Source organism: Lissotriton helveticus, chromosome 2_1, assembly GCF_964261635.1.
Source record: "Lissotriton helveticus chromosome 2_1, aLisHel1.1, whole genome shotgun sequence".
Lineage (NCBI taxonomy): Eukaryota > Metazoa > Chordata > Amphibia > Caudata > Salamandridae > Lissotriton > Lissotriton helveticus.
Genome location: NC_136059.1, coordinates 1,691,297,402 through 1,691,310,397, shown reverse-complemented (window position 1 = coordinate 1,691,310,397; position 12,996 = coordinate 1,691,297,402). Strand labels below are relative to the sequence as shown.

The following is a 12,996-nucleotide window of genomic DNA, read 5'->3' as shown; positions in this document are numbered from 1 at the left end:
CACGGCAACAGTATGCTGCGGTTTGCTTGCTAAGGGACCCAACTGGCTCGAATGTCACGGAGAACGCTACCATTGCTGATGAACTCCGACAATTCTATGCAGAGTTATAAACCGATCAGCAGCTGGATTTGGAAACGAGCGACACCTACTTGAAGAAGGCAAACACGTCCCCCCTCACGGCTGTGCAGGATGATACACTAGAACAGGACATTCATATAGAGGAGGTCATAACTGCTATCTCCAGGCTAAGTGCAGCTAAATCTCTGGGCCAGACGGGTTTTCCCCATCTAAGTCCTCCATCTTTCCCTCCAACACACTGGAGCTGTGCCGGACCTGCACCTGAGCTTTGAGCGTCTACGTTTCAACTTGTCGTGTAGCAATCGAGTCCTCAGTCAGTTTCACTCTAGCTCCCAAATTGTGCGTGTCCGCATGCATCAGAGTGACTTCTGCGGTGACTGTATCGATCTTTCCCTCTAGGGTCACACGCACACAGTGGATGGCCGTTGTATTATCCTGTAAGGCTGGTTCCCATTCTGTTGCGGGAGTTAGGTGTTGACGCTGTTCACCCACTGGGACCAGCTCCTCAGGGTTGGCCTTGCTTTACGTTGTTTCAATCTTTATCATAAATTGTACACAAACTACATAATTGTTTGCCTTCATTTTCATGGAACCAGGCTGGCCAAGGTACATCTGGACAAGACCAGGGCGAGGGGATCCTAGGCTCGTTGTCAGGCACGTCCTCTAGACACCCCCAGTGAGGGGGTGAGAAAGCATGCAGCAGGCAGGAGTACTGCGCCCACCCGGACCGAGCCAACACCAGCTACATCACAAGCCTGGGTAAAGGCTGAGGCGAATGAAGCGGGACGTTGAGAGGGACACCACCAGCCGAATGTGGATCTCCCCCTGGCCCAAAAGAACTGGATATTATAATGGTGTCCCCAGAGCAGGCCCCAACACCATCTGGGCCTACCAAGACTCCTCCCTAACTCTTGAGGCCCACAGTGCATCGGACCTCGAGCTGCACCCCCTGCCACTACTCCCCCTCCAAGTGCCTGCCCAGTAGAACTGAGGGAGACATCTTCCCCTGACACCCCCACACCCCTCTGTGTGTTGTATCTCCTATGGCTGCATCACAATAAGTGATGGTGCCAGGTGAAGATGTCAGGAATGTGGTCTTTCAGGGCTTCCAGGAGCTGAAGGATGAGATCCGGATGTTCCAAGAGTCACAGGCCAGACATATTGAAAGCCTCACTTCCTCCATCACTTCCTTGAGTGCAGCAATATTGTCTGTGTTAGCCCAACCACACACCCAGACCCCCGTTGTTATGTTCTTTTGTAAATCTTCTCTCTCTTTTTACCCTGCTACATCTCGTACCCCTCATGTTTCCCGCTCCTGTGGGGTGTCTGGGCCTGCATCGGCCAGACAAAGCAAGTCCATTGGCGCAGAGGATATGAACATTGATTACAGTGAGGATGACCAGTGAATGGATAATGTTTTGGACGGTGGACATTTCTTTTACCCCTTGTACATAGACTGGTTGCCCTGATGTGCTTTATTTATTTTGCCCAACCCCCTCGAGGTTCCCTTGCCCATTTTGTCAGAAGACTATATTTAATTTCCTTTCTTCTTTTCCAATGGACAGTTTTTTAGTTTAATTTATTTCCTTATGGTTCCTACAATATATATATATTTTTCTTCAAAACCATCTATATCTTGTTTTTTTTATTATATATGCTGGATTCAAAGTATGGAAGTCTACATCGGTAGGTGTTTAACTATGCTTTTAACATGATACCTTGTTCAACAGATGGTGATAAGAATCTACATATCTTACTCACACACATTTATAATCACATATGTAGCCTACAACCAGATTAACCAAATGAACAATACCGCTATTATTCAACTCAATATTGAATTGTGACCAAATTTGTTTTACAAGTATTGTGATCATTCACGTTTTACAGTGATCATGGGGGATCTCTCTTGCGACTTTGCAGTTAAGGTGGTGAGGATCTCTGTGAGTAAGTGTGTTTAATGTGTTAGTGCCGATGTGTGGATGGGTGTAGTGCATCTGCCTGTACAGTTGGTGGGTGTGCCAGTGCAGGGGGTGACGGTACCTGCACAGTGTTGCTTGTGCCTGTATGGAGCACAGGGTGCTGGCAAAGGCTTTGCTTGTGCCTGTCCAGGGGCAGAGGATGCTGTTACAGTTGCTGCTTGTGCCTGTACTGGGTCAGAAGGTGCTGGAACAGTTTTTGCTTGTGCCTCTACAGGGCCAGAGAGTAACTGTATAGGTGGTGGGCATGCCTTAGCAGGGGGAGGGGATTTGCCCGTACAGGTGGGGGATGTACCTGTGCAGGGGGCATGTGCCTGTACAGGTACAGGTGGGGGGTGTGCCCGTACAGGTGGGGGATGTGCCTGTGCAGGGGGGGCATGTGCACAAGAGGAGGGTGCCTGTGCTGGTTGTGATACAGGTGGCTGAGTGGGGTTGGGTGTTGGGTCCCCTCTATCTGTTGACCATGAAGGAAGACTTTAAAACAGTTTCAACATGCCCTCAATCATCTTCATTGCCAAGGCATGGTGCCTTGGGCTTTCTTACCTAGATACTGGTATGACAACATGTCCACTCCTTATCATGTCTTGGCAAGATTTCTCAATCATGTCCAAGACACAGGTCTGCCTGTCACTCATCTGAGGGATTTGCTGCAGTGAGTCTGAAATGTCAGTCAGAGCAGCCCTTATGGCACGAATGCTCTGCCTCACATCAGCCTGTTGTTGGAAAAATTCATCCTCGCACTCGCCACCATAACAATCTGCCAGCCCCCTCCACAAGGGACAACTTCTGATACGGCCATCTGGACCACCAGCACGGGGAGGGTTGGCAAGTGGCAGGCTGTGGGGGGAGAAGATTCATGCCTTCATGCTCCTCACCAGGTTGATTGAGAGAACGCCTAAGATGTCCTGTCATGGGAGGAGTGTGTAGGAAAAGCAATATGTCTACCTTTGGACGTGAACGCTGTGCATAAATTATGGTTGTGTTGGAGTAGGTGAATGCTGTGACTGGCTGGGTGACTGCTGGGAATGGGCAATCCTCAGAGGTGAAGTGGGAGGTGCAATGCTAGCCGGACCTTATTTAGGTGTCAGTATTTTGGACAGTGGCCAACAATGCACTCCTCGTAATTCAGGTCCTCCTCCGCGACCAGCAACTGCTCATCTTCTTCCTCCTCATTCTTCTCTTCTTGAGCAGTGCTGATTGATTGTTCAGCTTCATAATGCCATGCAACTCATTGTAGTCAGCACCTGAAAGACAGAGGTTACATTATGATAAGCATTTTCCATAGTATATCATGTGTTACAACACAGGGTTGGGTCACATATTCTTTGCATCTATCTGATGTTCCACATGTGACCAGGTTTGTGTAAACCTATATTTGACAGTTCATAATGTAGTATTGAGGAGTTCAGTGCAGTGCAGATATGCAATGTAAAACCAGCTCCAGCCAGACCTCTGAGTGGTATTGAGAACCCCCATGATGTCAGCTGCTAAACCTGGCTCCTTGATTGTGTGGCTGAAGACATGGTCCTCGATCCTGCAGCTTCAGAAGAAATTGACACCTTAATTAATGTTCAGCATCAATTAGAAGTAAACATGCTAAATTAACACAGATTATGTTGGCAATATATCACACACCAACATCGAAAAAGTGGCAATATCTGTTAATTTCCTTTCACAATGATTTGGTTATTGTGCACTATTTGGGAATTAAAAATTTACAACACGATAAGGCGGACTTACCTGATGGACAGATGGTAGTGGGACTAACTGCTGCAGCCATAATGTCTCCCAAATCCCTGGAGGAGGTACTTTGGATCACTGAGGAACTATTGACAGCATCTGTAATGTACCATACATATCCATATTTCAATAAAACTGATGATGTGAATCATTTTACATGCATATGTCATAGGTTTACACTTTCTACACAATTGGGGCTACCCTTCTTTAGATGAGACAATATAAGCAATTTGTTACATACTGTATTATTTCACACACACCACATACTGCTAACATATCATCTAATATTAAGGACTGTGAGCCATGAACAAAGTAATTTTTAAGTGTACTTACCAAGGTTTACAATCCGCACAGTGTGTGGTGCCTGACCATATGTCACACCCGTTCGTGGAGCAGAAATCGCTGTAGTGGTAATTTCCTGGCCAACGTCACGGGCCTAACATGTTATAAATGTTTTTAGTTTAAATTCTAGTTTACAGTTTATAAACAACATATCTTAGTTCATTTCACATGAGTGCAAGTACTGATGTATTCTATTTAAAATATCTATGGGTTTTCTGATCACATAGTAGTAAATGGGACCCTCTCTTGGCCATAGTTACATACCAGTTTGTGCAGGTGGTATAGGTTGATCTGCCCTATGACGTTGTCTAACTGCATGTACAGAGACCTCTGCTTCAATCGGTGGATCTACTCTGGTTGCATGTGGAAATAATAGGAAGTATCAACAGACAACATTAACAAATGGTGATTGTGTTCAACTTTTTCCATATTTACTCAATTGCATTTACAAGATAACTGTGATTGTTACTAATACATGCACATTTTCATGTGGCATATACCAGTGTAAAACGAAATCACCAGCAAAGACAGGCCACTGTTTGTAAATAGGAAATTGGAAGTTACCATCTTCATCACAAAGGATTCTGGGACTGGTAGTGTGATAGACGAAATGAAACATATGAGAGCATAAATCACCATGAATATTTGCACAAAGTTGAAGTCACTTCCACAGTCCACAGCCAATACGGTAAATCAGCCCTGGAAGCCAACCAAAATCTTCACAGAATTCACTGCCCAATCAAACAAGGACATCAGAAATGTACTGTAAATCTCTACCTCTGGTTCCCCATATGACTCCTGCCTGCCAAATATAACTAAATTGGCAGTAGATGTTAATGCATCTAAACTAACGCCTATCTACAAGCCATGTGTAAAATGGGCATCTTTCCAAATATCTGGAAGAAAGCAGCTGTGGTTCCTTTCTAAAAAAAGCCTGATATGAATGACCCAACCATCATCCAATCTCCAGCCTTCCACTAAAAGCCAAAATAGCTGAAAAACTCCTGAACGATCAACTAGCAACCATTACTGAGTTTAACAAATTTTTGGACACAACTCAATTTGATTTCCAAAAAGGCCCCAGCACAGAGACAGCTCTGCTCAAGGAAACAGAAGAGATCAGGCAGGTTTTGGCTCAAGCAAAAGGGGTAGTCCTACTTCATCTCTCGGCAGCTTTTGACACTGTCAGTCATGAGTTATTATTAGGCCGTCTAGCAACGTGTTGGGTTACAGGCCTGGCTTGGGATTTGTTAGGGTCCTACTTAATGCATCGAGAGCAAGCAGTAAAGCTGGAGAATTTTGCTTCCTATCCTTTCTCACCTCCGTGAGGAGTCCCGCAGGGATCTTCATTGAGCCCTCACCTGTTTAATATTTATGTCTCCCCATTAACAAATCTGATAAGAAGATTTGGTTTTTCCATTACATCCTATGCTGATGACACTCAAATTGTTCTATCCATAGGGAAAAACCATGCTGGCATAGGGCCAAAATGTCATTACTAAATGCTGGCTGTCCACGATTGGATGGACAGTAATTGCCTTGAACTGAATGTAGAAAAAAACAGAAGTTCTTCTCTTCGGACCACAATCCTCTTTTTGGGGCCCATCAGTCCGGCCAACTATTATGGGCCTTATTCCACTGCCAGTGGAAAAGGCTCGTAACCTGGGAGTTATAATTGATAATAAAATTAATCTTACAGACCAGGTAAATAAACTCACGTCATCCACTTTTAATACCCTCAGAATAATAAAAAAGATGTTACCTTTCATACCTGACAAACTGCAAAAGACGTTAGTTTCCTCACTTATCCTATCCAAAATAGACTATTGTAACAGTCTGCTTATGACTACTCACAAATACAATATTAATAAACATGAGGTCCTGCAAAACACTGCTGCAAGTCTACTGTTAAAAGTTCCCAAATTCTGCTCAGTATCTCAAGATCTAAAAAATCTGCATTGGTTTTCAATTAAACAGAGAATTACCTTTAAGGTACTATGTTTAGTCTATAAAGCACTGCATGATCTCGGGCCCGACTCTCTGAACCAGTGCTTCAAACGACATCTCCTGTTCAGAAACCTTTAGTCGGAAAATGCTAAGTTACTAGTACTTCCGAAATTTAAACACGTACGATGGGGGGGAAAGAGCATTGTGCTGGAACCATCCAAAGCATGGAACCAACTGCCTCTCTACATAAAAACAGCACCTAGCCTCCTTACTTTCAGGAAAGAGGTGAAGACCTGGTTGTTCAGAACTTGGTAATTCTGGCAGCCCAATGACAAGCTGAAGCTGGAACTGATTAGAACTTAGATGCGGTTGGGCAGTAATGTGTTTGATAAATTTGCTAACATAACATAGTTATATTTGCAGTTTATAGTACACATTTATCAAATTAAGTCTTTTTTTCAATCATCACATATTACATGGCACCATATTAAGGTCATCATTCATAGGCAGGCCATGCAGCAAGTGGGGGTGCATGGTGGAGAAGACAACCTTCTCAAGTAGGGGGAGACCGAGACGGGGTCCAGTTTGTCCACCAGGGAGAGCTCTGGCCACCTCTATCCCAGTGAACTTCTCCTTCACCCGCCTACTCTCATCCTGCCACTTCTTTTTTATGTCTGTGATGGACCCGACATTCTCCCCCAATGCACTGACTGCAGTAGCCAAGTGCTGCCATAGGGCTACCTTCTATGCTGCAATGCTGATGTATGGAGGAAGGCCATGCAATTTTTTTAAGTTCCTCGCTATACAAAACTAACAATCAACTGGGTCTCCTCCTCAGTAAAGTTCTTCTTCCTTCTCACATTTAGCATGATGATGGCAAGGCAAGGAGCAGAGCAGGCAGGTGAAGTGTGGGTGTGGAAAAACCAGAGTTTTGGATGAATGCTGATTGTATGTGGTTTGTAGTGCAGGGGTTGCAGGTGGCATTATTTGTCTACATGAGTATGAAATTACACTTACTCCACCGGAGTGCGGAGATTCCACACTTGGGCATAGATTCTGTCCGAAGTCCAGAACCTCCGCCATGAGTGTAGAACCTCTACAGTCATAAAGGTACTACTCGTAAGTCCCTTTGTGACTACCAAATGAAGTAGTAAAGTTAAACTTTTGGTCTAACTTGACCTTTGTGAATCAGACCCTCAGTGCTTGCTTTAATTGGAACACACTCCACTTCTGTACAGGTTTTGTTAGAAAAGTATTGATAGTGGACAAAATATTTTTGTATCCAGTACATTGGTGCAAAATATTTAAACACTGCGAGCGCTATAGATGCCCATCAAACAGGCATAGAATGCACATCCCTTAGCAACCATTTTGGGAGGATGCTTCCAGGTCACTCATGAAGTATGCACATCGATGTCAAGGTGCAGGTTCTAGTTTATCTGTGAGCTTCGTGGTTTCAAGAGCCTCAGACAAGAACAGACATCATGAGAGCAGAAGGGGCATAAAGGAGGAGGTATGCTAATTCTGCCAATATTCACTTTAGTTTGCAGTATTCAATGTACAGTCTTGGAAAGTGTGAGGAATTTACTTTTATCCTCCTCCATTTTCCAATTTTTGTAGTTACTCCAGTCTGGAAGCGATGCTCTAAAAATAATAAATCGACATGCGTCTCAAGACGTTTTGGAGCTTTGGGAAGAGGGAACTTGATTTAATAACATATCTCAAAGCTGCACTTGGTCTGCCCCTCATCAGTAATCTAAATGCATTAATTCCTTCATAGAGGTTAACAGTTGAATTCACACCTGAGGCACTGACAAGCATCAATAACATATCTCAAAGTGGCACTTGATCTGCTCCTCATCAGTCATCTAAATTCATTCCATACTTCATAGAAGTTAACAGTTAAACTCACACCTGAGGCACTGATAAGCATACCAAGCTGTCCTTTTTCCAAATTATTTCATCTCCAGATGAGTTGCACCCTGGACCTAACCAAGAAGATGCATTGCACTTACACTCTGACATATGAAGTCTGATATCATATCAATGTAATATACAGAGTGCTCTACAGACGGTCCTGATGAAGACTCGTTTTGATGTGGATATGGCTCATGTCTTTTGAGAGGGTCGAAACCTTAACGGTTTTACTTCTGGTCTGTACCTTAAAACCATTGGGGTCAACTAAGAAGAAACGGACAGAGCCCACCCATGTAAGACTTTACTTTAAATGATATGGCCAGGCAGTTCAAGTTTTTTAATGATATGTATGTATTTTGTATTATCCTTTTAATCTTGACACACTGCACGAGCACTTTCTTCACATAAGAAACAGCATAGTGTCAATTTTACTATGAACCATTGTTGTCTGATTACAATGAATATTGACTACACATCAACTGAGTGGTGTAGACCCACATGTTTTTCTTTTGTTTTATTTTTTACTCCATTGAGTCATACCTTCTAATGGATTGTGAAATGCTTACTTTTGAATGCATAAGGGTGATCTAAAACTCCTCCAACAGAACCATCCTGACTACGTAAATTATCTGAATTAGAAGCATGATCCATCGGAAAGTACTATTATTACTATATCAAAACCCTGCCTTCTGAAATGCTTCTGTGATCTTGTTGCCAGTGGTTCTCATATTGCATTTATGCACACCTTCTTTCAGACACATGGGTCTACGGTAAAATGCACAAGAGTACACAGCTATGAAAATGACATGAGCACAATCCAAGGCCCTGAAAACTACATCTGGCAGATCACTGGCTCTACCAACCTCAGCCAATTTACAGATGAAGCTTCTTGATGCTCTTTCTACCAGTCACTCTGGTACAGGAGCATTGCCTGATCGTTGCCTGATTTTTCATTAAAAAATGTAAGTAGGCACAGAACACTCAATTTATTTTCTTTGCAAAGTTATTTGGTATATAGCTGCCTTTATAATTTTACAATATGTGAGGCAAAAAGAAAACACATTATTGTTTCTGATGAGTGCCAAGGGTAGGTGGGGTGGGGGCTTCTGAGTGTCTGGTACAAAACTACTGTAGTAAACCCCTCAGCTAACATTATAGAGAGATCCAATAACGACATGAGGACTGCATCCTTCCTGCTGACTTCAAAAGGAGCAGTAGTACTGGTCTGGGCGACTATACTCTTTCTGCTGCCTTCAGAGGGCCGTTTAGAAACAACCTGTGGTATCAACCATTTGTGCTGGCTTCAAAGAGCCCTCAAGGAAGAGCCTGATGTAATGCAACCATTTTGCTGACTTCAGAGGGACATATATTAAAACCTGTGGTACTGCACCCTTACACAGCTCGCACTACAAACAGGAAGTAGCAGATTAATAAGTCACTGTTGAGGAAGGATGGAGAGGAGTGTAGAATCATTAATGTAAAAACTATGGGCCTCTGTCACACAGATAACTTACATTTTTGAGTAAGTTTACACTTTGGTGTAAGTTTACTACTTTTGGTATTCACAAACTCCGATTGTAAACTCACTGCACAAGTTAAGTTACATGCCTCCACTGCTAGAATGTTTGCAACCATAATTTGGCTGCAAAACATTTTACCACTGTGATTCTGTATTTGGAAGGGACACCACCTTCCAAAAACCAAAATTGCTAAACAAAAATGGTGGTTCTTTAACATTTGTGCTTTGTACATAGAAAAATGCATTTTTGCGGTCGAAAAAGGCCTGATGCTGCAAACTGAGCTGTTTCAAACTGCAAAAATGCTTTGTATATACGGCCCTTCATTCTTTACTCACCAAGATCGGCATGTCTCCCACAGCCCCTGGCCCTCCACAAACCATTGCAGATTTACTCATACAGCATATACATATTGGTACAGCATAGAAATATTGCTACTATATCTTTCAGAAACTTTATGAGCTCCTATCCATCTAAACTCAGTCATCTTAAGTCAAAACAGTAGGCAGACTAATTAAAAAAAAGTCTTACTTTCTTTGATTACTTGTTCCACCTTGATTTCGTCGGTTATCTGTTCAGGATCTAAGTGTAAAACTGCTTTAAGTTCTGGTAGTTTAGTTCCAATTTCCACCTCTACAGGTAATATTTTTGTACATAGCTCTAATTCACAAGGCAGCATTAAGGACTGTAGGTACAAAAAACATGACCTCTCTCAGCCTCTGTCCATTACCATTTTCAAAACACAGGGAGATACACAATTACTTTGCAATTCTTAACTTAACAAAGGTATGACAATCTTTTAGTCTTGAATTTTAAAATAAGTGACACAAATAAGAAAGTAAATAATCAGTCAATAAATAAGAAAATAAATAAGGCTACTTAACCATCCTTGTTCGTAGAAATACAGTTTGTAATAGTTAAAACCAATACACTTTCACACTCAGATGACCCCGGCAATGTGTGGCCCATAAATATCAAAACCACAATATTATTGGAACACAATATCGAGGACAGAATATTGAAAATAGAATATCGCTGTCAAGTACACCTCCAACCACGAAAATGGATCAACAGAAAATGTGAATTGTAGATGTACCAAGTATTATTCTAGGGCATTTTATGGGAGGGCCACTATAAAAGATGACATTGTAATTCATGTAAGAGCACACAACCACCCCCCAAATGTGACAGAAATAGAAGTAAGGAAGGTATTGCAGGATATAAGAGAGGCAAGCACTGGCTCCCAGGAACCCACAACCAAAAGACCCTGAGCACACCACAGCCAACTAACACCTATACCCACTTAAAGAAGTTTAACTGCACAAACTAAATAAGCCAAGAGCGATACTCCTCTTGCCTCTAGAAGATACCAAGACATAGAAATACTTGAACATTAACAATGACACATAATGAGGAACCTTTCTTTTTATATAATAACCTAAGCAATGAGAAACAAATCCTAATGTTATCCACAGCAAACACCTTACTGAAACTAAACCAGTGTCAGACCTGGATGATGGATAGGACCTTCAAAATGTGTCCCACACTTTTCATTCAGAGATACACCATACATGGTCAAAACACAAATATCCCTTTTATATATGCCCTGCTACCAAATAAACTAAGCAGCACTTACTACAAACTCTTAAACCACAATAAACATAACATAAATACCTATTATCCAGAAAAAATATTCATAAAATGCGGGCAATCCGTGATTTATACCATTTAAAAAAATGTACCGCAACACAGCTATACAAGGCTGCTACTATCATGTCAATCAAAGAATACGGAGACGTCACCGACAATCTGCATTAAGTGTCTGATTACGAGTTTTGTGTCTAATAACTGTATTATGAGACATACGTTTACGTGAACAAAACACTGCCAGGGTCTCGCAGACAGCACCAGCCAAATACAATTGAGGCAGCCATGGAATAGGCCATTCAGCAAGTCAGAAGCTGGGACTGCCAGTGAAACTGTTGGCCCAATTAAGTGTTGCGTTACAGCCACTATGACCATGGCGGTCAAACCACCACATCTGAGCTGGCGGAAAGGGAGGCATATAAGGGTGAGTCTCACCTCTACCCATCCTGTGCCGCCATGGAGCCTATTGTACACGTTCTGCCACTGCTGTACCTGTTCAATCATGTCCAAAACCCACACAGTCGCTGACGCAACCGGCGTCAAGTCTACTACCTGTTTCTATACACTTCTCCGCAAACGATGTTCCACCGTGGCCCAGGCAAGGGTTTTGGGGTAGTGTTGGACTTGGCCTTTTAGCAGATTAATCCCCAAACTTTTTACCTTTTGCCTCCTATTTTTCTGACCCTGTTTTTGTTGCTGTGAGGACTCTGGGCACGTTACCACTGCTGATCAGTGCTAAAGTGCATATGCTCTATGTGTAAATTGTGATTATGATTGATTAGCCTTGATTGGCATATTTGATTTACTGTTAAATCCCCTAGTAAAGTGCACAGTGTGCCAGGGCCTGCAAACCAAATGCTACTAGTGGGCTTCCAGCACTGGTTGTGCCACCCACGAGCAGCCCTGTAAATGTGTCTCAGACATAACACTGCAGTTTCTGGCTGCACAGTTTTAAACTGCCATGTCGACCTGGCAAGTGCACCCACTTGCCAGGCACTAGGCTTCCCTTTTCGTACATGTAAGTCACCCCTAAGGTAGGCCCAAGGTACCCCCATGGGCAGGGTGCAGTGTATATTAAAGGTAGGACGTGTACGGGTGCGTTTCACATGTTCTGATAGTGAAATACTGTGTAACTTTCCATTGGGACAAGATAGAGAAATGGAGTTTAGGGTCTCTGAACTCAGAATTTAATAACACACCTTTTAGTGATGGTGGTTTTTAAATTTTGTATTTGAAAATGCCACTTTTAGAAAGTGAAACCAAAGGGGATGATGGACGAAGTGTTGAACGTTGCAAGCACTCACCCCCAGTTAACTGATCTGGGTTTAATCCATCATCATTCTTTAGCTCACTCCGCCACCCCAGTTCAGACATGGCCATATGCAAATCAGTCTGACCCTGTGCCTCATGGGTACAGTCCAGCCGGAACTGCCAAGCCATGTCTTCCCTGGACCGGAAACAAGCATCCTGGGACTGGTTTCTGGCTAATCAGCCGTCATCAGCCAGGCTAGCTTGAATCCAGTGAGCAAGGGACCCACGTCAGGGCATACCCTGCCAACTTAGGGCGAACAAAGCAAAACCAAAGGGGATGATGGACGGAGTATTGAACGTTGCAAGCACTCAACCCCAGTCAACTGATCTGGGTTTAATCCATCATGCTCAGACGTGAGTCCCGTGCTCTCAATGCCACTGGAATTAAGCTATCCTGGCTGAAGAGGGGTGAAACCCCGAAACCGGTCCTAGGATGCTTGTTTCTAGTTCAGGGAGGACCTGGCCTGGCAGTTTGGGCTGGACAGTTCCCATCGGGCGCAGGGTCAGGACTGATTTGC

The 12,996-nt window shown here is 43.2% G+C and overlaps 1 protein-coding gene across 1 annotated transcript in view; it reads right to left on the bottom strand.

Moving 5' to 3' along the window:
* SHOC1 (shortage in chiasmata 1) overlaps nucleotides 1-12,996 on the bottom strand; it is a 1,878,679-nt gene that overhangs the window by 1,443,290 nt on the left and 422,393 nt on the right. The window contains exon 8 of the mRNA XM_078676649.1: nucleotides 10,052-10,205. Coding sequence (XP_078532775.1) covers nucleotides 10,052-10,205 — 154 coding nt within the window. The remainder of the gene's footprint in view (nucleotides 1-10,051; nucleotides 10,206-12,996) is intronic.